The sequence below is a fragment of the Prionailurus bengalensis genome, chromosome B3 (assembly GCF_016509475.1).
Source record: "Prionailurus bengalensis isolate Pbe53 chromosome B3, Fcat_Pben_1.1_paternal_pri, whole genome shotgun sequence".
Taxonomy (NCBI): Eukaryota; Metazoa; Chordata; class Mammalia; order Carnivora; family Felidae; genus Prionailurus; species Prionailurus bengalensis.
Window position 1 is genome coordinate 31,794,209 of NC_057355.1, and position 27,085 is coordinate 31,821,293.

The 27,085-nt window shown below is 41.9% G+C and overlaps 1 protein-coding gene across 2 annotated transcripts in view; it reads right to left on the bottom strand.

Moving 5' to 3' along the window:
- The window catches only part of ARID3B (AT-rich interaction domain 3B), a 58,492-nt gene that overhangs the window by 19,666 nt on the left and 11,741 nt on the right, over window positions 1-27,085 (bottom strand). For both annotated transcript variants that reach the window (XM_043555018.1, XM_043555017.1), the window contains exons 3-4: window positions 1,823-1,894; window positions 1,547-1,619 (exon numbers count right to left, since the gene is read on the bottom strand). In XM_043555018.1, the coding sequence (XP_043410953.1) occupies window positions 1,547-1,619; window positions 1,823-1,894 (145 nt within the window). The remainder of the gene's footprint in view (window positions 1-1,546; window positions 1,620-1,822; window positions 1,895-27,085) is intronic.

Consider the following 27,085-nt stretch of genomic DNA (forward strand, 5'->3'; position numbering starts at 1 on the left):
GTAGTAAACAAATAATTTCCGACATTCACTCTTGGCGAGGATGATCTAACTTCCATTTTCCTCTAAAAATCCTTCTGGGAAGGGAGACAATAAAGTAGAAAAGAAAGCAGTGGAGCCACAGTGCTGATTAAAATCTATATTGCTGTGGCAGCCCCTCTGAGACGAGATCAGCTCCTGGGTTTGCACCAGCTGGGCTTGTGGAGCTTGTAAATAATTAAAAGGTAATTGGAAGGGAGACCAAAGTATTAAGTGGATTTTTCGCTCTCAGGGCAACCAGGGAGTTTCACTGCTGCCAGTCACATTATCTTTGGGGATTATATTCTTGTTTTGCATTGGCACATGCAGCTCCAGATAGCAGCTGGAGGAGTAAACTGTGGGCTGCCTGGACGGCTCTGAGAGGCTTGGAGATGGGAGGACACGGAGACACCAAACTTCCTACTACCTCTGTAAGCAAACCAGCAGTAACATGCACGCTACTAGGACAGCAGTGAGGCTTTACAAGGTAAAGGAAGAGGAAGGAGGAGAGAGGGGGAAGGCTGTGCTGGGGGGTCGGGGGAGAAGAGGGAGAGAAAGGAGTTAACGCAGAACAGTACCTGCTGGGGGCTGCCATTATAGCTCAGCCTAAGATAAAGAGGAAGATTTCATTCCTGGGTCTCAATAAAGGAGCAGACACAGAAACCAAGAGATACACAACCAGACATAGGCAGGGTCCCAGGCAGGAGGCTGGTGGGAACAGCTGTGCTGTGTGGCTCTGTCCTGAGGGTGATGAAGGTGGAACTACACAGGTTGCTGAGGACCTTCTAGAGAGGCTGGCTTTCTGGCCATGCTTTCTGCGGGCTAACCTGGCTGGTGAACTCATTGCTATCACAGGACATAAAGCCAGGAAGTTAAGTCATTGGGCTCAAGACTCAGTCCCACCAGGGTCCAAAGTGGAGATGGCTGGGGTGGGGAGTGGGAGTGAGAAGGAGAGAAGGACAGAGAAGTGAGAAGCGCATTATAAAGTAGGTGCCCATGCAGAGCGCCCCAAACCAAGCCACGGGGTGCAAAAACCAGAGCCAATGGGTAAGAAAAAACGAGTTAGCCTTTCCTTTTCACAGATCATTTCAGACCCTCTCAACAAATCCTGAGGGACCTCTAGTCTTTTACTGGCCTTTCTCAGTGTCTGTAGGACTAGGTACACCAAGAGGAAACCTGACATACTAGTTTAAGTGATGCCCAAAGTTGCTATAAGGCTAAGAAAAAAGTACATTTGAATTTAAAATAACACCAGAGAGGCCGGTTAATCAGAAGAGAGCAACAAAAATAAGGCAGGACCAAATTTAGATGGATCATTCCATTTATTTTCTGCCAAGGCCCTCTCTGTCCTCTTCGATCTGGTTGTCGACTACTCTGCTAGGGTCAGAACCACTCAGCAGTTAAGTGCCTCTTGTTCTCCTGGGCTAAGATGCCAGCACTCTGCAGGGAGAATGGCTAACAGTGACTTACACACAGTAAGCACTCAATTAATATTCACTGAGTTGAAAAACTGAGGAGACTGCACACTCACCCCTCTTCTGCATAAAGACGAAGAGGTCATCCAGGAACTCTTTCCTTTCCGGATCACCGTCCAGTTCATACAGCTGCAATCCCGGTCCCCCAGAAAAAAACACAATGAAAAATTCCGTCTAATGCAGGAAGATTTCCACCAGAGATACACAACCATCTATCTGTATGACTACAAATGTGACTCACGGGCCATTCCCGTCCTTATTCCTTGGCGATCAGATTTAACAACCCACTGCAGAGCTGCCCCATTCATTATCACAAAGGAGACATTACAGACCTTGGCAAAATCTCGAGAGATCTCTCTTCCCCGGCCTCCGTCCGCATCATCACTCCAGGCCAAACCACCATTCTAAAGGAGAACAAAGCACAGAGTTCAGAAGGGCATAGGAGAGTGACGGAGGACAAGGCAATCTTTTAGGGCAAAGATGAAGACCCTGAGCAATTGTGCTATCTTGGCTCAGACTGTAAAAGACTCCTCAGGTAACCCGCCTCTGCTGCTCTTACAGGGACATCTTCTTGTTCTTTCGCTTTCAGAAATGGTTCCAAAGTAAGAGGGAGTCAGGTGGAAGAATCAGGTCCAGTTGTTGGAGGAGGGTGGGTGTTACTTATCCTTGATAATCCTAGAAGAGGAGGAGACAAAGGCCCAACTTTCTGAGAACCTGTTCATCCCTAGCTGATCCTCCCGAAGCCATCACTCTGAGCTGTCCCACTTTTCTTCAGGTTCTACACGGCATGTGTGTTTGTATGATTTTATGGCACGTTTGTATACTACACAGCACGCTGTAAAGCCATGTGACCACTCGAAGTGGAGGATAAAGGATCACAGATGGCAGGTCCTGAAGTTCTGGTCTCTCCACTAAACCTCACCACTGGAAGCTGGAAGTCTAGTGACCAGAACTCCCTAGTGATAGGACAGCCTTCAGAGTTTGACGTTATTCCCAAGGTATACAGACTGTGCCCCTGGGATGAAATTCATTTCCATTAGAGAAATAATGAAAACCTAATCCTAATTTAATTGATTGGGTTAAACCAACACCATTCAGCCAATTAGGAGGAAATAGCAAATACACCTTTGTTTATGTTCCTGGAACCTGCTTCCTGCCTTTATTCAGTTGGGTAACTCTTACTCCTTAGATTAGGCAACATATTCTGGGGGAAGCCTTCCCTTCACTCTCGGCTGCACTAAGTACTCTGGAAGAAATCGCTATACGTTTTGAGCTTAGAATTTAACACACTTTGGAATTATCTATCATCCTCACCCTATCGTAAGCTCCTTGAAAGCAAAAGTTTCTCATCCATCTTTGTACCCCCAGCATAGAGCACATTGCTGGCACTTAACAGGCCCCAGCGAATGCCTGATGAACTAGAATCACTGCGAAAAGGCCTTACCTGGCTATTTGAGTCAATTAGGCACCTCTTCAAAAAATATACACACATACCATACAGAAGAGTCAAACAGGCCCTCTGCCAGTGGGGAATATGAAATGTCACAGTAGAAGTCTACACTGGTCAGTGGAGGACCCAGTGGATGGGACTGGATGCACCAAGCCTGTCACTCTCTCATTTCTCCCCCGAGGACTTTGGGCGCATGCGCAGGCACTGGGGCATGTAAATGGTTGGGGAGGGGCATCCGGGGATGGGGAGCAGGGGTTTCCTGGGAGGACATTCTTTGGACTGCATAGGGATCTCGCTGTAAAACCTTGTCAGTAACATAAGAGCCTGGTCTAATTCCCTTCTTTTCTATCTTCCCCTCTAATCAAGCTTGCCCGAAAGCAGGAGGTATTATTTATTCAGTTATATTCTGGGACCATACTTTGCCTCCCCTACTCAAAGAGGGCTCTGGGATGTAGACCCACTTCCTGATAGCAGCAATTTAGTACACCGTGAGGTAAGTATAACCAAGAAGAAGTGACACTCTGTCAGCTGAAATGAAACAGGCTACACCAAATTGTTTCCCTGCTTATCTCACAAAAGATGTGTGTAAGGAAGTGCTCAGTAAATGCTATCTGACTGTGCACTCATCATCTCCCCAGGCAGACGTTGTTAGAGATCTCTCTACAGCTCTTCGGCTCAGGGAAGCCAATAACCAAGCGGGGGAAACACTATTTAAAAAAAAAAAAAAAAGCTAAGATTCACCCCCACATTGTAATTACAGTCAACAGAAATCTGGTATCATCTGGTGGGAACCAGCACAATGAATAATCAAGATGAATTATGCCTGTCAGGTCAGCAAACCCAGACAGAGTTACAGTCCCCCTTTCAAAAGATGCAGTAGGTTGCCCTAATGCCCAGTGATTTTGTTTGAGCCAGTAATTCCTGCTGGAAAGTCAATTATCCCGGGAGCCCCTATCGGCTGAAAGACATTTAATGGGGGATCATTGCCGCTTCTGTTATGTCAGCTGTTTACTGTGGCAGCTCAATTCCCAACTCTCTCCAGCTAGAGATCTGAAGCACAGGAGGATTTTTTCTCTATCAGTCACCAAGAGAGATGAAAACACAGTTTTTTGCTAATTACAATAACTTCCAGGCACTCAGAATGCTCACTCAGAAACTATTTAACACTCAGCTGGGTGAGGAGGACAGAATCCACAACCTAGAATTCAGACAGGGCTTTCCACAGCAGGAGAGGAGTGTAAAAACAAGCACATCAGTACAACCACTGTGTGACTACGTGTGAAAATAAACACCCAAGTGCGAGAGCTCAGCTCAGGAACAGAGGAGAAGGGTGGGGGCTGGGGCTTGTCATGACCCCTTGGCTTTCTCCAGCTCTGCTTAGACATCAGAACCCAAGTGGTGGGAGAATCAGACCTTGCACTAGCTGTGGCTCGCTAAATATGAAACACTTGCAAATCTGCTTAGCTATGGGATTTTAGCCTAACACCCCTAGCTCAGTGACCACAGAAGACAGGGAAATTTGCCAGAACGGGACGGAAAGAGGACACTCAACTCTTTGGGCAATGCTACCATTTGACCCATTCCACAGATAGGAATTTTAGTTATGATTTAAAGAAAACACAGGAAGGGCACCTGGGTGGCTCAGTTGGTTAAGCATCCGACTCTTGGCTTAGGTCATGATCTCATGGTTTGTGGGATCGAGTCCCATGTTGGGCTCAGCGCTGACAGCAGGGAGCCTGCTTGGGATTCTCTCTCCCTGTCCCTCCTCTGTTCGCTCATGTGCAAGCATGCGTGCGTGCTCTCTCTCTCAATAAATAAACGTAAAAAAAAAAAAGAAAGAAAACACAGGGGAGTGGAGTTGTTTTCTTTTGTCCGAGGCTGGGATGGGTCATTACTTAATTTAAAATATTTAGTTGGGGCTGATGAGAAAATGTCCGCTCTCTTTGCATGACTCTCTTGGTCTTGGGGCAGTTAAACCCTACTTCACAAGATTTTCTGGCTGCAGTGAGAGTAATTCCTGGCTCTGCCCGCCCTTCACAGTCTAGCCTGAATGCTGTTCCTCCACGAAGACTCTCGCTTCTGCCCACCAGGCAGAATTGATGCTTTTCTCCTCTGGGCTATCACCGGATGTGCTGGTTACTTGTGTCCCGCCTACATCCCCAGTCTGTGTGTGTCCCCTCGAGTCTGTGCACATCCCATCAGGGTATCCCCAGCCTCTAGTACAGAGAAAGCATGGGCACATTTATTGAAAGGCAGGAATGGGCTCCCCCATGGGACCTCCAACCCCACAACTCCTCTGTTCTCTCCTCCTTTCATGGGGAGGACCGCAGGCTTCAGCACTCTGATCAACTACTGTAAAAACATAGCTACTTCAAGCTGACGTGTGGGTTTCTTGGCCTCTCACCGGGCTGTGGGTGTGACTGCTCGAAGCCCAGCGATGACTTCTGTCTTGGATGCTGAGCATGGTGGGGAGGAGAGTGAGGAGTGGCAGAGGTGAGCGTGGGGAACACACATCCAAAAGGAGCTAGCTCCACAGTTTAGGGGGATCCCCGAGAAAAGCATTTCAGTTGAAGGGCTGCTGCATGCAAGGCAACCGACCAGGGGAACAGGCTCTGTTACCATGAGGGCTGCAGGCAGTAGTGAGTGGTCACTTACTGCCATTTACAACCTTCCCAGCCTCTCCTACTTAAGACCTCTCTTAAAAGCTTTGATCTCACCAGGAGCTCACAGGAAACTGACAGTTTGTTCCCAAATACCCATCCAAGGCTAGCTGTGGTTGCTATATCCACATTCAGTTTATTTTTCCCAGGGAAGCACAGTGTCGTGCCTTTAAATCCCTCAAAAATGGGAGTGGAAGAAGGCTGGGGGAAGGAAGGGAAGCTAATGTTTGGGCATCTTCTGTGCAGCGAGGACTGGGCCAGGGGCTTAACAAGCATTTTCTCACTGAATTGTATGACATAGGGGTAGTGATTTTAGAGATGGGAAAACAGTGGCTCAAAGAGAGCAAGCTGCTTAAGTGGCCCAGGGTCTCAGAGCTTCCCAGTGGCAGTGCCAACATGCAGGTCTGGCTCTCTTTGTCACGCTGTCCTGCCTTGTGGGTGGAAGAAACAGCAGAGAGTGTTCCGGGTGTGACATCGGGAAAGGAGAGAGGGAGGAGAAGAAGAAGAAAATCCTCTGGTCACAGAATGCCTACACTGCCAAGTCATGGCCCTTTTAGTCCCAGATTCATCTCCTAGGTTTCACCTGGCAAGTGCAGCCAACCAGGAAACTAGCCCTCAGGCATCACCTGCCCGGGGGACTTATCTGGGGGTACTGGGATAAGAACTGCTAAGCTTTCACCACTACCTCCAAAACAGAACATCCTGGGTAGGAAGGGACCCATCTTCCCCCAGGGGACAGGACACCAGGGGAAAGAGAAAGAGAGATAAGCAGGTTTCGCCTCAGAGGGCGGCAGAATATGGCACCTAGCACTGTGAACGTGCACATAAAAGGCCTTCAAACAATAATGAATCAAAGTCTAACCTGACTGCTCCTCAAAATTAAAACAGTGCTTCTCCAACACTTCAACCTGGAAGATCCAGAAGACAGAGGGATAACGTATTCACTCTTTGAAAATCTAAAAGGCTGCCTTGGAGAAGAGGACGCAAGGTGTTGTTGTTTTTCTTTTCCTTTTTTCCATAAAGCCCCAGAGGGCAGAACTAGAGTTACGGGGCAGAAATTACCCAGGTCGACAGAAGAAGGACTTCTCTAGCAATCAGAACTGCCCAGTAACGGAGGGGGCCTTCTCAGGAGGTGGGCAGCTGCCTGTCCTGGGATGGCCATCTGTCTGGGACGTCACGCTGTGGAATCCAACATGGGACAGGGCTGGATGAGAGGGCCTCTAGGGGCCCTTTCTGTCCCGAGCAGCAAAGACCCTATGACAAACTTATTCAACACTGATTTCCTGAGAACCCACCTCAGGGAGAGCATTGTGCAAGCTGCTGAGAATACCTCTACTCCCCCAAAAGTGATTCTCCCTGCTGGGAGTTTTACCATGGAGTTGGAAAAACAAGCTGGACACACAGAGCACTGAACAGAGCAAGTCAAAGTACCGAAACACAAAGTGCCCAGGAGGTGGAGGTGGAAGAAAGGAGAGCTCCTCAGAGGTGGAGATAAAGCCGGCATGGAAGAATGGGTTGAGGGGAGATTTACAGTGTAAATGAGCACAGAGTGGGGGGATAAACAAGGCATGTTTTGGCAGGGAGGATTCAAGTCTGAATAGTTGAGGTGGGAACAGGCTGTGAAATGCCTTGAATACCAGGAGGAAATTTAAACTCTGAACTGTGAACAGGAGGGAGGCAGTGATGTTTTCTGAGCAGAAAATAAATGATTAAACCAGTGTTTTAGAAGATTTTAATGCCCTACTTTGGTTGGGAAAAAATAGAAATCTAAAAATGTATGTAGACACCTAATCGGGTTGAGACTATGCAGGATTTTCACTTTTCAATTTTTCATTATATCATTCCCGTACGAACATGTGATCACCTAGGATATGTCACCTAGGATATGCTAGAAACTGTAAAGTTCTGAGGCAAAAAGAACAAGACAGTTAGGAGCCTCTGACCTGGAGCTTGCAGTCTAATGGAGAGGGAGAGATGATTAAAAAAACAATTGTTTATTTTTTCTAGATTAACTTTTGAATGATGTGTCAAGCAAGACCCATCACTTGCTCTCCCCCCTTCTCCCTTGACCCCAATGAAGAAAATCTGGATTGCACTGAAATTATGGAATAGTTCAGTGAACTGACACCTTCACAATATTTAGCCTTTCTAGTAAGGGGGCAGTATGACTCTTCACGTAACAAAATATGCTTTGGCCCGCATAACGTTTTGCAATGTAGATACACTACTTTTGTAAAATGCACAGAAGACAGGAGAGGAAAGCCAGCACAGGGGGTGGCAGGCTGTGTGGCAGTCCATGCAGAGAGCCTAGGGTAGGGGTAGGGGACAGCAGGACCAGGGAGAAAAGAAAAGTCTTGGGAAGAAGCAGCCAAGTCAGAGAATTAACTGGATCTGGACTAAGGGGACAAAAGGGAAAGGGTAAATGTGAACCTTATCCTAAGAAAGGTTCTAATGGGAATGGAAAGACACTGGGCAAGTAATCGCACAGGAATAGACCACTATCTCTGGTGCTGGTGGTTAAGAGTGTGCGGGAAAGAAAGGTGGGGGGAGGGGAGAGAAGACAGAGAATATTCCACAACCCTGGAACAAGCCAGGTTATGGCAGCTGGCATCAGCAAGAGGCAAGCTTCTGGTGGGGAGAAAGAGAGAAATTCAACCAGTGTTTCCTGACCCAAGAAGGCTACCTTGGGCCTTTCTTTTTACTGGGATTTGGAAGGAGAAAAAAAAAAAAAAAAAAAAAGCCCAACCAGACCACGCCTCCAAGATCTTAGGAGCCAGCACTACATTCCTTAGAGCTGTACCTCCCCAGAGACAGGAGTGCCTGACTTTAAAAGCAATTAAGTATCTAGGCTATTTTAGGATTACTCCTTGACCACCTGGAATATCTTATTAAAGCACAGCTCAGATGTCCAAAGCAATTTTAGTTCCCATTCCTCACTCCTCCCCAAGGCAAGAGTTAACCCTTTCCTTCAGGTTTAAAGTGCAGAGGCTAAGTTACCAACTCTTCTTCTGTGCTCCTCATATTCTGAAACCTCCAAGAAACTGTCATGTCCTTCATACATACTTCAGATAACTTTTGCAGAGATTCTTGAGTGTTCTCTAAAGACATAGAACAGTAATGTGTTTCCTTTCTGTCTACTCTCTATAATCTAATAGATTCTGAACCCCAAGGTCAAGGATCTGGGCAAATTCCTGGGGGCTGAATCTCAAGGTAGTCATTAGGAAAATAACTAGACTTCAAAGGGGCTGATCTCAAACTCATGGATACTATTTAATTGCTTTGAAATATAAAATGTAACTAAAGTACTTGGGCTGAATATTGCTGTTGTTACTATTGTAATTTTTTTTTTTTTTTTTAAATAAGCAACTTACCTTTTCATTGGCTAGACCTTGGCTCTGCAGGTATCATCTATGCTCACTGTGACTGCTCTACTGCTGGCCAGGTTGATGTTGCTGGAATGTTAAAAGCTCAATTCCCAGATCTTGGTAGGAAGAAAAGAAAAACATCTTTGCCCTCGCACCAGTTTTAACTGGTTCCAGGAGGTAATGAGACATGCACAAGGGGGTAATGGGCAGGATTATAGGAGAATCCTAAAAGGAGATTGAAGCCCCAGGAAGTAAAACAGATATTGTTATAAGCAACACTGTTGGACTACAAAACCCTCCTGATAAGATCAGGATTACTGCTCTTAGCTAAATCGCTCAGGCCTTGGAAACACCAGAGTTATAATTATCAGATGCACACCTTCCGCTGTCAGGTAACTTTAGCAGGAACCAGAAAGCACCTCCCCTCCTCTTACTAGCAGCCAAGATCAATTGAAAGTCGGTGGCTTGGAAAAAGAGCTAAGGGACACTTTCTTGATTAAGCAGTAGAAAGGAGGAGGAGGGGAGGAGGGGAGAGGGCAGCAGTCCTACCTTGCCATCTAGCCACACCATCCCTCCAGGCAATACTTAAGAGTGCTCAGAAATGGGGTGTTCCTACAAAATGAGGAAGACACTCGAAGTGCGGTGCTGGCGATGAGGATACCCCTACGCCAAAGAGTGGACCGGCCCTGCCAAGTCTAAGTCTGCCACAGAGCCAACTGCCAGCTCCTTTTCTCAGCAGAGTTCCACATGCTTATTCCGCCCTGTAAGCTATCTGTCCCCTGAACTTCCATACTGGCTCCTGCCATCCATTTAAACCACAGAGCTCAGCCAGCCAACAGTGTTGTGAACGGAGGAGAACACCTCATCTGACCTTCCTAATAGAAGGGAAAATTGAGATCTGAAGATGTTAGGAAACATGCCCAAGATCAGTGCTTTCAGAAATGTTTTTTTTTAAATGAAACTTTTTTCAAGCTACATTTTAAATTTAATTTTATTATTTTATTTAAGTTTATTTATTTTGAGAGAGCAGAGAGAGTGTGAGCAGGGGAGGGGCAAAGAGAGAGGAAGAGGGAGAATCCCAAGCAGGTTTGGCACTATCAGCACAGAGCCTGAAGCAGGGCTTCAACTCATGACGCTGTGACATCATGACCTGAGCTGATATCAAGAGTCGAACACTTAACTGACTGAGCCACCCAGGAGCCTCTAAAGCCACATTAAAAAATAATAATAATAAAAAATAAAAAATAAAATTTTTGTTTTTAAGTCATCTCTACACCCAATGCAGGGCTCGAACTCACAACCCTGAGATCAAGAGTCGCACGCTCCAACCGAGCCAGCCTGGTGCCTCCAAGCAACATATTTTAAATATATAGAAAGAACACACTTTTAAAAAATGCTATGACAAATTATTTTATAAAGTAAAAAAAAAAAAAAAAAGAAAACTTCTTTCATTTCAAGCTTGGTATTCCACGGAGAGGGTTTCCTCACACCAAAGGCAGCTGCACTTTGTGTTCAAAAGTCGGCCCCACGTATAGTTTTGAAAACTTCTCCTAAGGTTCTCCCAACCCCACAGCCCCATCTTGGGGGGTGGCACCACGATGTGTACACGTCCTGACTCTGATGCCCGCTGCCCCTTGCTGCCTGCCACCTCTCCTAGCTGTCTTCTCTCATACACAGCAACTTGCTCCTCTGTGAGGCCAGGGCACCAGCACAGGGCCCGGCAGGTGGCAGGGGCTCAAATGAATGTCAGTGCCCGAAGAACAAGCCACAGGCATAGACTTAGGAGGATCCCCACAGGCTAAGTGAGGAACTGGGGGGAAACAAATACTTAAAAGAAGGTGGGCTTCAAGTTCTAAAAATACAATTCTAAAAAAGGGACCTAGAAGGCAATAGAAACCATTTCCTAAAGTCAGCAGTTTAATTTTAAGGTTCAAGAGGAAAACAGAAGTGTATACATTAAAAAAATAATAAGAGCCCATTATACATATTCAATTTTACAAATTAGCAAAACTTTAAAAAATGATAAGATTTGGGGCGCCTGGGTGGCTCAGTCGGTTAAGCATCCAACTTTGGCTTAGGTCATGATCTCACAGTTGGTGAGTTCATGCCCCACATCGGGCTCTGTGTTGATGGCGCAGAGCCTGCTTCAGATCCTCTGTCTCCCTCTCTGTCTCTCTCCTACTCTTTCACTCTCAAAAATAAATAAACATTGAAAAAAATTTTTTTAATGATAAAACTCAATGGTAACAAGGGGTTGGGGCAATGGGATCTCCTTTATTCCCATAATGGAAATATAAAAACAACAGGACTTTTCTAGAAAGTCACTTGTCTTAAAATGCCATCACAGGGTGCCTGGGTGGCTCAGTCCATTAAGCGTCTGACTCTTGATTTCAGCTCAGGCTGTGATCTCACAGTTGATGAGTATGAGTCCTGCATCAGGCTCTGTGCTGACAGTGGCAGAGCCTGCTTGGGATTCTCTGTCTCTCTGCCCTTTCCCCATTCAAATGCACATGCACGCACTCTCTCTCTCTCTCTCTTAAAATAAACTTAAACCCTAACGCTAACAGTAATTGAGTACTCACCACGTGCCAGGCCCTGTTCCGGTATTTCATGTGTATTAAACATTTAAGCCTCAGTAGAATTCTGAGGGGGTGGGGGTACTATTATTACTTCCATTTTTCAGATGAGAAAACCAAGGCATAAGGAAGGTATAGGAAACACCTTGTAGAAGGTTGCAAAGCAATGGAACCAGAGGAGTCGAAAATCAAATGCAGGCAACACATCTTTAAGTCTCTGCTTTTAACTGCTTCACTATCTAGTCTCCTCCTGATCTTAGAATTCTGTTCTCCAATTCTACCCTAAATAACCAGAAATACAGTCAGTTTTATTTATAATAGCAAAAAATTGGAATAGCCTAGATATCTGACATTTACAGGCAACTCGTGAAGGTGCTATCCATGTGACAGACGTCGCACAATTAAAACATTCAATTCCCACTTCATATCCTTCCCATTAATTCCAAATTAAGGAAAGAGCCCAAATGTCCATCAACTGATGAATGGATAAAAAAGATGTAGTATATATTTCCTACAAATAAAAATATAATCATAAAATAATAATTATATACATATATATTTATAATTCTGTGGAGAGGAGAGTCTTTTTAAATAGAGAAACCATACAGGGAACGATCAACTGATATGGCTACATCAAAATTTAAACTCCTACCTGATGAAAGGACTACAAGATGAAAGACCAACAACTGAAAAATGCTTGCAACATAAAGACAAGGACCTATGCATAAGAGCTAGTACAGCTCAATGTGACAGAGATAATAGAATAAAAAATGGGTTAAGGCAACAAAACACAACATACCCAAACTCATGGAATGTAACAAAAGCAGTACTAAGAGGGACGTTTATAGCAATAAACGCCTACGTTAAAAAAGAAAATGTCAAACAACCTAACTGTACACATCAAAGAACTAGAAAAAGAACAAACTAAGCCCAAAGTTAGCTGAAGGAAGGAAATAATCAAGATCAGAGCAGAAACAAACAAAACAGGCACTAGAAAAACAACAGAAAAACATGAACTAAACTAACAGATGGTTTTTGGAAACGATAACAAAATTGACAAACGTTCAGCTAAACTAAGAAAAAAGAGAAGACTTAAATTTATTTAAATTCAGAAATGAAAGAGGAGACATTACAATCAGTGCCACAGAAATAAAAAAGATTATAAGAGGCTACTCTGAATAATTATATGTAAACAAATTGGAAAAGGACAAATTCTTAGAAACTTACACCTACCAAGACTGAATCATAAAGAAATAGAAAATCTGAACAGCCCTATAACTAGTAAGATTAAATCAGAATCAAACCTTCCAACAAAGAAAAGCCCAGAACCAGATGGCTTCACAAGTAAATTCTACCAAACATTTAACTAAGAATTAACACCAACCCTTCCCCAACTCATCTAAAAACTTAAAGAGGAAGGACCACTTCCAAATTCATGTTTTGAGCCCAGCATCACCCTGGTAACGAAGACAGAAAAAGACACTACAAGACAGCTACCTGATGAATACAATGCAAAATCAATAAAATACTGGCAAACCACAATCAACAGCACATTGAAAGGATCGTCTACCATGACCAAATGGGATTGATTCCATGGGATGCAAGGATGATTCAACACACAAAAATCAACCAATGTGATATACCACGTTAACAGATAGAAGGTAAAAATCACATGATTATCTCAATAGACGCAGAAAAAAACATCTGACAAAATCTAATATCCTTTCATGATAAAGATGCGCAATAAACTAGGAATACAAGTAAATTACCTCAATATTTTAGAGGCCATGAATGAGGGGCGTCTGGGTGGCTCAGTCAGTTAAGTGTCTGACTTCAGCTCAGGTCATGATCTCACAGTTTGTGGGTGTGAGCCCCATGTGGGGCTCTGTGCTGACAGCTTGGAGCCTGGAGCCTGCTTAGGGTTCTGTGTCTCCTTTTCTCTCTGCCCCTCCCCCACTCACACTCTCTCAAAAATAAAATAAAAACATTAAAAAAATTTTTTTTTAAATGCCATGAATGAAAACCCCACGGCTAACAACATACTCAATGGTGAAAAACTAAAAGCTTTTCCTCTAAGGTGAGGAACAAGTCAAGGATGCCTACTCTTAACATTTCTGTTCAACACAGTACTATAAATCCTAGCTAGAGCAAGTAGGTAAGAAAAAAAATTAAAAAAGCATCCACAATGGAAAGGGAGAAGTAAAATTATCTCTGTTTGCTGATGACAAGATCTTGTATGTAGAAAACTCTAAAGATTCCACACATACACACACAAAAACCCTGTTAGAACTGGTAAGTGAATTCTAGAAAGTTGCAGGATACAAAATGAACATACAAAAATCAGTTGTGGGGCTCAGTTGCTTAAGTGTCTGACTTCAGCTCAGGTCATGATCTCACAGCTTGTGGGTCTGAGCCCCACATCAGCCTCTGTGCTGACAGCTCAGAGCCTGGAGCCTGCTTTGGATTCTGTGTCTCCCTCTCTCTCTGCCCCTCCCCCACTCATGCTTTGTCTCTCTCTGAGAGACAAAAAACGAATATGTTTAAAAAAATAAAAAATAAAATAAAAAATAAAAAATAATCCGTTGTGTCTCTATACACTAACAATAAACAATCCAAGAAGGAAATTAAAAAAAAAACAATCCCATAAATGGCATCAAACAGAATAAAATAAAATAAAATAAAATAAATCTAATCAAGGAGGCAAAAGACTGGTACACTTAAAACTACAAAATACTGCTGAAAGAAGTTAAAGAAGATATAGAAAAATGGAAAGACAACCCATGGTCATGGACTGGAAGACTTACCGTTGTTAGACTGTCCATACTACCCAAAGAGATTTACAGATTCAATGCATCTCCCAACCAAAATCCCAGTGGCATTTTTTTTTTAACAGAAAAAGAAAAAAACAATTCTAGAATTCATGTGGAACCACAAAGGACTCTGAACAGCTGAATCAGTCTTGAGAAAGAACAAAGCTGAGGCTTCATACTTCCCGATTTCAAAACATATCACAAAGCTAAAGTGATCAAAACAATATGGGCATAAAGACAGATATTATATACCAATGGAATAGAATACAGAGTCCAGAAATAAACCCACACACATATGGGCAACTGATCTTTGTCAGGGTACCAAAATAAACAATGGGGAAAAGATAGTCTCTTCAACAAATGGTGTTGGGAAAACTGAATATCCACATGCACAGAATGAAAACTGACCCTTAGCTTATACCATACATAAAAGACTTAAAAATAGACTTGAAACTATAAAGTTCCCATAACAAAATATAGGATGAAAATTTTGTGACATTACTCTTGGCAATGATTTCTTGGATAGGACACCAATGGCACAGGCAACGACAGTAAAAATAGACAAATGAACTACAACAACAACAACAAAAAAGTTTTCGCACAGTCAAGAAAACAATCAACAGAGCAAAAGGCAACATACAGAATGGAAGAAAATATTTGCAAACTATATATCTGACAAGTGGTTATATCCAAAAGATATAGGAAACTCCTACAACTTAACGGCAAAAAGAAACAAACAACCTGATTACAAGAGGGGCAAAGACTAGAACAGACACTTCTCCAAAGGCATACAAATGGCCAGGACATCTATGAAAAGATGCTCAACAACACTAATCATTATAGGGAAATGAAGATCACCTCACATCTGTTAGGATGGCTATTATAAAAACAAAGAGAAAATAACAAGTATCAGAGAGGATCTGGAGAAACTGGAATCTTTGTGCACTGTTGGTGGGAATGTAAAATAGTACAGCCAATATGGAGAACAGTATGGAGGTTTCTGAAGAAATAAAAACAGAACTACCATATAATACAGCACTCCCAGTTCTGGGTATTTATCCAAAAGAATTAGAATTAGCAAAGGGGCACATGCACCTCAATGTTTACAGCAGCACTATCAACAATAGCCAAATTAAGGAAAAAGCCAAGTGTCCATTGACTGATGAATGGATAAAGAAGGTGTGGTATATATACATATATACAATGGAATATTACTCGGCAATCAAAAAGAATGAAATCTCGTCATCTGCAACAATGTAGATGGAACTACAGTGTATTATGCTAAGCAAAGTAAGACAGTTAGAGAAAGACAAGTATCTTATGATTTCACTCATATAGAATTTAAGAAACACAAAAGATGAACATAGGGGAAGGGAAGGAAGATAAAAACAGAGTTGGAGGCAAACCATAAGAGACTCTAAAATACAGAGAACAAACTGAGGGTTGCTGGATGAGGGGTAGGCTAAATGGGTGATGGGCATTAAGGAGGGCACTTGTTGGGATGAGCACTGGGTGTTAACGGAAGTGATGAGTCACTAGGTTCTACTCCTGAAACCAATACTATGCTGTATGTTAACTAACTTGAATTTAAACTAAAAAAAAAAAAAGAATTCAAGTATTGTGCTCAGTGCTGCGTGTAAAATTTCCAATGTTTACACTAAACTTTGCATCTTAAGGAGAATGCTGTTATAGCCTTCGTATCCTACCATCTACAAGTGTACATGGCTTAAATACTGAATAAAAAGTCATCTGTCACAACTAAGGAAAAAAAAATTAGAATCAGGATCTTGAAGAGGTATCCACATTCTCATGCTCACTGCAGCATTGCTTACAATAAGCAAGATATGGAATCAACCCTAAACGTCCATCGATGGATGAATGAATAACGAAAATGTGGTGTACTAGAAATAAACCCAAACTTATATGCTCAACTAATCTACAACAAAGGAGGCAAGCATATACAATGGGGAAAAGATAGTATCTTCAATAAATGGCGCTGGGAAAATTGGACAGCTACATGCAAAAGAATGAAACTGGACCACTTTTTACACCATACACAGAAATAAACTCAAAATGGACTAAAGATCTAAATGTGAGACCTGAAACCATAAAACTCCTAGAAGAGAATACAAGCAGAACTTCTTTCACATCAGCCTTAGCAACAACATTTTTTCAGATGTCTCAACAGGCAAGGGAAACAAAAGGAAAAAATAAATTATTGGGATCACACCAAAATAAAAACCTTTTGCACACCACAGGAAACCATCAACAAAATGAAAAGGCAACCTGCTGAATGAGAGAAGATATATGCAAATGATACATTCAATAAGGAATATCCAAAACATATAAAGAACTTATACAATTCACCACCAAAAAAACCAAAACCAAAAATAATCTGATTCAAAAATGGGCAGAAGACCTGAATAGACATTTTCCCAAAGGCATAGAGATAGCCAACAGACACAAGAAAAGATGTTCAACATCACTAATCATCAGAGAAATGCAAATCAAAATCACAATGAGGTATCACCTGACACCTGTTAAAATGGCTAGAATCAAAAAGACAAGGGGTGCCTGGTTGGGCTCAGCCAGTGGAGCATGTGACTCCTGATCTCAGGTTGTGAATTCAAGCCCCATGTTGGGTGCAGAGATGACTTAAAAATAAAAACCTTAAAAAAAAAAAAAAAAGACAAGAAATAACAAGTGTTGGCGAGAAAGTAGAGAAAAAGGAACCCTGCTGTGCTGTTTGTGGGAATGTAAACTGATGCAGCCACTCTTAGTGAGGAGGTTTCTCAAAAAATTAAAGATAGAAATACGATACGAATCTGATAATTCTACTAGTGGGTATTTACTGAAAGAAAATAAAAACACCAATTTGAAAAGACATGTGCACTCCTATGTTTACCGCATTATTTACAATAGCCAAGATACGGTGGCACCTAGCTGGCTCAGTTGGTTAAGGGCCCAACTCTTGACCTTGGCTCAGGTCATGATCTCAGTTTGTGGGATCGAGCCCCGTGCCGCTCTCTGTGCTGGCAGCTGGAGCCTGCTTGGGATATTCTCTCCACCCCCCACCCCCACTTCATGCTCTCTTTCTTTCTCTCTCAAAATAAATAAATAAACTTAAAAAAAAATACAATAGCCAAGATATGGAAGCAACCTAAGGGTCCACTGATAGATGAATGGATAAAGAAGATGTGGTGTTCATATACGACGGACTATTATTCAGCCATAAAAAAGAATGAGGTCTTGCCATTTGCAACAACATGGATGGACCTAGAGGGTATTATGCTAAGCAAAATAAGTTAGAGAAAGACAAAACCCATATGATTTCACTTATATGCAGAATCTAAAAAAACCAAATGAATACACACACAGAAAAAGCAGAAACAGACCCACGAATATAAAGAACAAACTGATGGTTGCCACAGGGGAGGGAGGCAGTAGGATGTGCACAATTGGTGAAGGGGAGTGGGAGATACAGGTTTCCAGTTATGGAATGAATAAGTCATGGGGATAAAAGGTGCAGTAGAGGGAATAGAGTCAATGATATTATAATATTGTTGCATGGTGACAGACGGCAGCTACACTTATAGTGAGCACAGCATGAAGTACAGACTCATTCAAGCACCATGTGGTACACCTGAAACTAATGGAACTTTAGGGCTCAACTATACTCAATTGTGGAATATTATTCAGTCATTAAAAAGAAGAAAACTCTGTAATATGTGATAACGTAGATGAACCTGGTGAGCAAGATGTTAAATATTGATTGTATACATTTCAATAAAAAGTCAAATAAATGTAATTAAAGTGAAATAAACTAGTCACATAAGGACAAATGCTTCATGATTTCACTTCTATAAGGTATCTAGAGTAGTCAAACTCATCAAAGCAGAAACAGAATGATGGTTACCAGGAGCCTCAGGGGATGGGAAGGGAATGGAATGGCTGCTCAATGGGTTTAAGTTTCAGTCATGCAAGATGAAAAAGTTCTAGAGATCTTCTGTACAATATTGTGTTTGTAGTTAACAATATGCATTATACACTTACAATTTTCTTAGGAGGGAATCTCGTATGTTTTTCACAATTAAAAAAAAAAAGAAAAATGGACAAAGGCTATAAGCAGGATAAGAATAAATACAAAAGGCAAACATATGAAAAGATAATAATAGACATATACCCTCTGATACAAGAAATTCAAACTCTCGGATACTGTAACCTGCCATAGAAATACAGACACAAGGACAAGGGGTTATAGAGCATCTACAAAGATAGTTTACATTTATACTAAACACACACACATACATACACTCTCTAATACATTCTGTAACTACACAGTTAAGTAGGTAAATATACAGAAACAGCCCTACAAGCTGATTCATGCCAAATGTGGCCTCCTGCGAGGTGGGATGGGTGGGTGGGTGCAGCATAGGCAACACAACACTGTATTTTTTTAAACTATAAAATTTTTATTCTGTATTTTCCTAGGTGGTTTTAATTTTCCTGAGCATCTCTTCATACTGCTGGTGTAATTCTGAGATAAATGATTATAAAATAGATCATTATGAACACACATGGAAAGAAAGCCACAACACTGAGTAAAAAAATATGTTGCAGGGGTGCCTGGGTGGCTCAGTTGGTTAAACATCTGACTCTTGATTTCCACCCAAATCTTGATCTTGCGGTTCATGGGATTGAGCCCCTAGCCAGGCTCTGCACTGACAGAGCCTGCTTGGGATTCTCTCAACCTCTCTCTCTCTCTCTCTCTGCCCCTTCCCTGCTCACGTGCGTGTGCTCTCTCCCTCTCTCTCTCAAAATAAATAAACATTAAAAAAATACATTGCAGAATAATGTGTAGAGTACCTATTTTTTGTTAAAAACAAGCAAAATGTTTCTGAAAAGAAAAAAAAGTTCTGAAAAAGTATAGAGCACCAAACTGTTAACAAAGACGAACTGAAAGTCAGGCTTTTATTTTATACATTTTTATATTTCTAAAATTATTTTAGTCAATAGCACTTCTGTAATACGTTTTTAAAATTTTAGGCCATTTAAAAATTATCTTTTAAAATAAATTTTAATGATACAAATTGCTCATAGTCTACTAGGTGACAAAAGGTGGGCACAAAATTACATATAAGATACCTATCGCAGGCACTATTTTTAAAACACAGAGGAAATAGTGTGCCTGGGTGGCTCAGGCAGTTAAGCCTCTGACTTTGGCTTGGGTCACGATCTCGCAGTTTGTGAGTTTGAGCCCCTCGTCAGGCACTGTGCTGCAGCTCAGAGCCTGGAGCCTGCTTCGCGTTCTGTGTCTCCCTCTCTCTTTGCCCCTCCCTTGCTTGCACTCTGTCTTGCACTCTCTCAAAAATAAACAAACATTAAAAAAATTATTTAAAAAAACCCACAAAGGAAATACAGTTGAACCTTGAACAACACAGGGGTCAGGGATGCCAACTCCGCATGCAAATCTGAGTATAATTTTTGATTCTCAAAAGAAGCCTTACTGATAACATGCAGTTGATTAACACATATTGTGCATGTTATATGTATTATATACCGTATTCTTACACAAAGTGAGCTAGAGAATAGAAACTGTTCGTCCGTCTTCAGCTCAGGTCATGATTTTGAGCCCCGCATTGGACTCTGTGCTGACATATCAGAGCCTGGAGCCTGCTTTCAGATTCTGTGTCTCCCTCTCTCTCTGCCCCTCCCCCACTCACACTTGGTCGGTCTCTCTCTCTCTCTCTCTTTCTCAAATAAAAATAAACTGTTAAGAAAATCACAAGGAAGAAAAAATAACACTTGTAGGACTGTACTGTTTTTATGGGGGAAAAGTCCACATATAAGTGGACTCATCCAGTTCAAAACTGTGTTGTTCAAGGGTCAACTACACAGGAAAATGTTTACAGTTAACACCTATGTTATGTGGTTATGGTGACTTTATTTTCTCCTTTACAAATGTTTATATTTTCGATGTTTTCTAAAATGAGTGCGAATCCATGGGGCGCCTGGGTGGCGCAGTCGGTTAAGCGTCCGACTTCAGCCAGGTCACGATCTCGCGGTCCGTGAGTTCGAGCCCCGCGTCGGGCTCTGGGCTGATGGCTCAGAGCCTGGAGCCTGTTTCAGATTCTGTGTCTCCCTCTCTCTCTGCCCCTCGCCCGTTCATGCTCTGTCTCTCTCTGTCCCCAAAATAAATAAACGTTGAAAAAAAAAAAATTAAAAAAAAAAAAAAATGAGTGCGAATCCCTGTGACAATCAGAAGAAATAAATCAAAGTTACTTTCAAAGTAATGGAGCACTGAAGGAAGATTATCCTTGCCCTGCTCCATCTGGAAAGGAGTGAGAGGGAGCATGGGAAGAGGTAAAGCATGGAGGCTGAAGTCAGAACCCCCAGCCCAGCTTCCCAACTGTGAGACTACAAGGCGCCCACTCCACAATTCTTTCTTCATCTATAAAACACACACATAAAGGGTGATGATATCAGGGCCTGCCTCACACAACTCAGTGAAATAAGGCAAGTACCTGGCATACAAGAAGTCAAAAAGTCTGAGCTATTAAAAATCAAACTTTAAAAAAAAAAAACAAAAGCAGCAAACAAACCATGATTGAGGACAGTCTGATATGAACTCTACTACCTCCCTCCTTTGCCAAGAAAACCTCACCTAGAAATGCTAGATAAAAGTCAGCACCCTCCACTCCTTACACATATAGCTAAGCTGAAACCAAGAGAGAAAGCCTAGCCTGCAGTGCAAGGAACAAAAAGGAATCAACCAACAGTGAGCAGGTGCCAAAGCTGTAGGACTCAAGGGAAAAGGAACCTGGATATAGTTCTTAACATCTAAGGGCTGAGGACTGGGGATTTAATCCCAAGGGAGAGGAGTCCAGGGCTGAAGGTCCCTTGCATGACAGGAACCAGAACGGAGATACATGCATAAAGCCAGAGGCCATGAAGGAATACATTTCCACCCCTCATTAGATGGGGCTTAAAAAACTGCACACCAGCCTGGAGAAGTAAGGGAACTAGCCTTTTGTCAGGGCCCTCATGGAAAAATAGAGTCCATAAGGAACAGAAGCCCAGACTCTCACCAGGCACAGATGGAGACTCCAAATACACATTACTCCAAAGTAATGACAACTAGCTAAACTCGCAGGGCCCCAGCAGAGGAGAAAACAAAACTCCCCTTAGGAATGCCTCCATAATCCAGAGCACATGGGACTCCCATGGAAACAAATCCCAACTCAAAATGAGCTTCCACTGGGAAAACAAAAACACCATAAGAGGAAATAAACCATCATATGGGAGAGTAACAAAAGAACTTGTACTCCAACGATGAGATAATAACAGAATAATCTAAAAGCATCTTTAAAATAAGCATGTTTAAAGAATGGCGGAATGTTAGTAATTGGTGAAAGCTGGGTAAAAGACACAGGCAGTTCATTACCATTCTCTTTTCTTTTGCATGTTGGAAATTTCCATAATAAAAAGTCTTAAAAATTCCATAATGTAAAGTTTTTTAAAAAGTTAACGATGTCTGGGGCACCTGGGTGACTTAGTCGGTTAAGAGTCCCACTCTTGATTTTCACTCAGGTCATGATCTCAGTTTGTGGGTTCAAGCCCCGCATTGAACTCTGCGCAGACAAGGTGGAGCCTGCTTGGGTTTCTATCTTCCTCTCTCTCTGCCCCTTCCCCACTTGGGCATGCGTTCTCTCTCTCAAAAATAAACAAACATTAAAAAAAGAAACATTAATAAAAAAAGTTCAAGATGTTCAAAGAGCTCAAAGGAAGGAATAGAAGCCAACTGGTAAAAACAGGCAGATTTTTAAAAGCCAAAAAAAGTACAGAAATTAAACAACATTAAGATAAACACACAAAAAATTTTTTTAAATTGGTTCCATGCCCTTTGTGGGGCTCGAACTCACGACCCTGAGATCAAGAGTTGAATGCTTTACCGACTGAGCCAGCCAGGTGCCCTGTAAGATAAACAATTTTTTAAGTTATTAAGTAGAATAGACAGAGCTGAAGACAGAATTTAAAGTTGGAAAATAGAATGTGAAAATGTTCCAGAATGCAGGAGAATGACATAAAGAGATAAGGCTATATACAAGAAAAGATACAGAGAATGCTGATTGAGAAGGTCCAAATACTTCTGTTAGAACAGTAGTGAAGAAAAAAAAGAGCAGCCAGAGGAAAAAAGGAGACAGATCAGGTTGAAGGAGCAGAAAAAGGCCCAAGTGGAAAAAAAAAAAAATTAAGTCCAAACCTAGAATACTGAAGTACAAGTGAAAAATAGCAGAGCCAAAAAAAAAAAAAAAAAATCTTAAAAGCCACAAAAGAGAAAAAGGAATCACAAAAGTGACAATTAGACCGACAATAGACTACTCAACGGAAAAATAACTGCTAGGAGACAATGGAATCATATCATCAAAGTGTTAAGAAAAATCAAGGTCTGGGACACCTGGATGGCTCAGTTGGTTAAGTGACTGACTCCTGATCTCAGCTCAGGTCTTAATGTTTTGAGTTTGACCTCTGCGTTGAGCTCCACGCTGGGTGTGGAGCCTAAAGAAAAGAAAATCAAGGTCAATCTAGAATTTAAAACTATGAACAATCATACAAGAGTAAGGGAAAAATGAAGATATAAATTAAAAACTTTTTATCAGACATACCAAGGCTGATTTTACTACATACAAATCTCTGCTAAAAGAATTAGTGAAAAAACGAAAAAGAAGACCAAGCCCAAAGGGAAAGAGTGGGCTGTAAGAAGTCATGGAGAGGAAAGAAAAGGATAGGCTTGTTGGGAAGTCTAAATAAATACTTAATCATTAAGGGAAAAAATTAATTTAGGGGAGGGGTTAGAACAAACTGCAACTAAAATACTAGCCACAATAAACTGGAAGATGGGAGCAGAATAAATGTTAAAACTAGAATCCTGAAGTTGCTAAATTTTTTTGATAGTAGTGTAAAAAGTCAAGAATGCAAGTTAAAAGCTAAACATAATGAAAAAAAGAACAGAAACAGAAATTAATTTCTAAACCAGCAGATGAGACAAAGACTGAATTTTAAAAACTCCATCATGGGGCACCTGAGTGGCTAAGTTGATTAAGCGTCTGACTCTTGATTTTGGCTCAGGTCATGATCTCACATTTCATGAGATCGAGCCCCACGTAGGGCTCTGACAGCGCCTTCTTTGGATTCTCTCTATCCCTCTCTGCCCCTCCCCCACTCATTCTTTTTTTTTTCTCTCTCTCTCTCAGAAAATACATAAATTAAAACAAACAAACAAACAAACCTCGGAGCACCTGGGTGGCTCAGTCAGCTAAGCATCTGACGTTGGATCAGGTCATGATCTGAGTTCCAGCCCCACGTCAGGCTCTGTGCTGACAGCTTGGAGCCTGGAGTCTGCTTCAGATTCTGTGTCTGTCTGTCTGTCTCTCTCTCTGCCCTTCCCCTGCTCATGCTCTGTCTCTCTCTCAAGAATAAACAAACATTAAAAAAAATATTAAAAGAAAAACAACCCCAATCAAATAACAAAAGACAGGAGAGAAAAAAAATAACAAGCAAAGAAAAACTATGGTCGAACTGAAGACCCAAGGATAGAGGGTAGAAATAGATCCAAGTGTATCACCGATCCTAGTAACTACATGGATCAAATAAAGCTAATAAAAAGGCAGAGATTATAGGTCTTTTCAAAAGAATTTATTTTATTTGTGAGAGAGAAAACAAGCATGCACAAGGGAGGAGCAGACAGAGAGGGAGGGAGGGTTGGAGAGGGGGGGAGAGGGAGAGGGAGAGGGAGAGGGAGAGGGAGAGAGAGAGAGAGAGAGAGAGAGAGAAGGAGGGAGGGAAGCGGGGCTTGAACTCACAAACTGTGAGATCATGACCCCAGCCAAAGTAGGATGCTTAACCGACTGAGCCACCCAGGCACATGAGACAAAGAAAATCTTAAGCAGGCTCCATGCCAAGCTCAGAGTGAAGTTCAACTTGGGGCTTGATCTCATGACTGTGAGATCATGACCTGAGCCAAAATAGAAAATCAGATGCTTAACCGACTGAGGCACTTAAGACGCCCTGTTTATATGTGGTCTTAAGATGCAAAGATTGGAATGTGTCAAGGGCACCTGGTGGTTCAGTTGGTTAAGCGTCCAGCTCTTGATTTCAGCTCAGGGAGCGCCTGGGTGGCTCAGTTGGTTAAGCATCTGACTTCAGCTCAGGTCATGATCTCACAGTTCATGAGTTCAAACCCCACATCAGGCTCTGTGCTGATAGCACAAAGCCTGCTTGGGATCCTCTCCTCCCTCTCTCTCTGCCCCTTCCCCAGCTCTCTTTCAAAAATAAATAATAAAACATTTACAAAATAAATAAATAAAATTAAGATTGTGGACTGTGTGAGGAAAAAACATACTAACACTAGTCCAAAGAAAGCCAGTCCTACACTGGAATACTTTAATTTACCTCTCTGAAACTGATTACACACACAAAACTTAGTAAGGATCAGGAAGATCTGAATAACACAATTAATAAGCTTGATCCACTAGATACACAACCCCACATCTATCAAAAACAAAACTGGCATTCCTTCCAAGCACATGGAGAATATATAGAAACTGATCATACATAAGGCCAACACAAAGGACATCATAAAAAATTCCAGAAAATGGGTATCATGCCAGTTCTCTAACCACAATGGCTAGAACTTAATTATGAGCTAAATGAGAGGGTGGCTGGCTGGCTCAGTCAGTAGAGCATGCAACTCTTGATCTCAGGGTTGTGAGTTTAAGCCCCACACTGGATGTGTGGCATACTTAAGCTATAATTAGTATTTTTTAAAAACCTACACATTTTTTAAAAACCCACATACTTGGAAACTAAAAAATACTTCTGAACAACCCATGGGTTAAAGAAGCAATTACAACTGAAATAATGAAGTGTTTAGTACTAACCAATGAGAACACTACATATCAACATTTGTGGAATATGGCACAAGTGCAACCCTGGGAGAAATCTACAGCTTCAAATGCATTTATTAACAAGAATTTCAGAAGCTATATTAAACATAAAATCAATTAGCCTTAAAAACAAAATAGACACAGGGGCACCTGGGAGGCTCCGTCGGGTAAGTGTCCTGACTCTTGATTTCGGCTCAGGTCATGATCTCACAGTTTGTGAGATCAAGCCCCACATGGAACTCTGCGCTGACAGCGTGGAGCCTGCTTGGGATTCTCTGTCTCCCTCTCTCTCTGCCCCTCCCTTACTTGCTCTCTGTCTCTCAAAAATAGATAAACTTATTAAAAAAATGAAATAGACACATACAGTGTACAAGTAAAATTTAGAAAATCTAAGATCAGTGGATAAAGTCTTTGTCAATACTTAGGTTGTGAGAGTATACTACAGTTTTATAAAATATTACCACTGAAGGAAATTGGGCAAAGTGTACAGAGATCTCTCTAAATTATTAAAAAGAAAAATTTTTTAAACATTTATTCATTTTTCAGAGAGAGACAGAGCATGAGCAGGGAAGGGGCAGAGAGAGGGAGACACAGGATCCAAAGCAGGCTCCAGACTCTGAGCTGTCAGCATAGAGCCCGACATGGAGCTTGAACTCAGAACTGCAAGATCATGACCTGAGCCAAAGTCGGACGCTCAACCGACTGAGCCACCCAGGCGGCCCTCTCTAAATTATTTTTTATATTGGCCTGTGAATCTGCAATTATCTCAATGAAAATTTCAATTAAAAAAAAAAAAAGGCCGAAATATCAAACACTACCACCACGAAACGCTGGCAAGGATGTGGAGTAACAGGAACTTTCATTCATTGTTGGTGGGAATGCAAAATGATCCAGACACTTTGGAAGACAGTTTGGCAGTTTCCTACAAAACCAATCATATTCTTTTTTTTTTTTTAATTTTTTTTTTCTTAATGTTTTTATTTATTTTTGAGACAGAGAGAGACAGAGCATGAGCAGGGAAGGGGCAGAGAGAGAGGGAGACACAGAATCGGAAGCAGGCTCCAGGCTCTGAGCCATCAGCACAGAGCTCGATATGGGGCTCGAACTCACAGACTGTGAGATCATGACTTGAGCCGAAGTGGGACGCTCAACTGACTGAGCCACCCAGGCGCCCCACAAAACCAATCATATTCTTTTTTTTTTTTTTTAATTTTTTTTTTCAACGTTTATTTATTTTTGGGACAGAGAGAGACAGAGCATGAACGGGGGAGGGGCAGAGAGAGAGAGGGAGACACAGAATCGGAAACAGGCTCCAGGCTCTGAGCCATCAGCCCAGAGCCCGATGCGGGGCTCGAACTCGCGGACCGCGAGATCGTGACCTGGCTGAAGTCGGACGCTTAACTGACTGCGCCACCCAGGCGCCCCAAAACCAATCGTATTCTTAACTTACAATCCAGCAGTTGCACTCCTTGGTATTTACCTAAATGAGTTGAAAACTTACATTTATACAAAAACCTGTACACAGATGTTTACAGCAGCTTTATTCATACTTGCCAAAGCAACCAAGATATCCTTCAATAGGTGAATGGATAAACTGTGGTACATCCAGACAATGGAATATTACTCAGTGCTAAAAAGAAATGAGCTATCAAGCCATGTAAAGACATGGAGGAAAATTAAATGCATATTATTAAGTGAAAGAAGCCAATCTGAAAAGGCTATATGCTGTATGATTCCAACTATATGATATTCTGAACTTTTTAAAGTGTTCATTTATTTTTCAGAGAG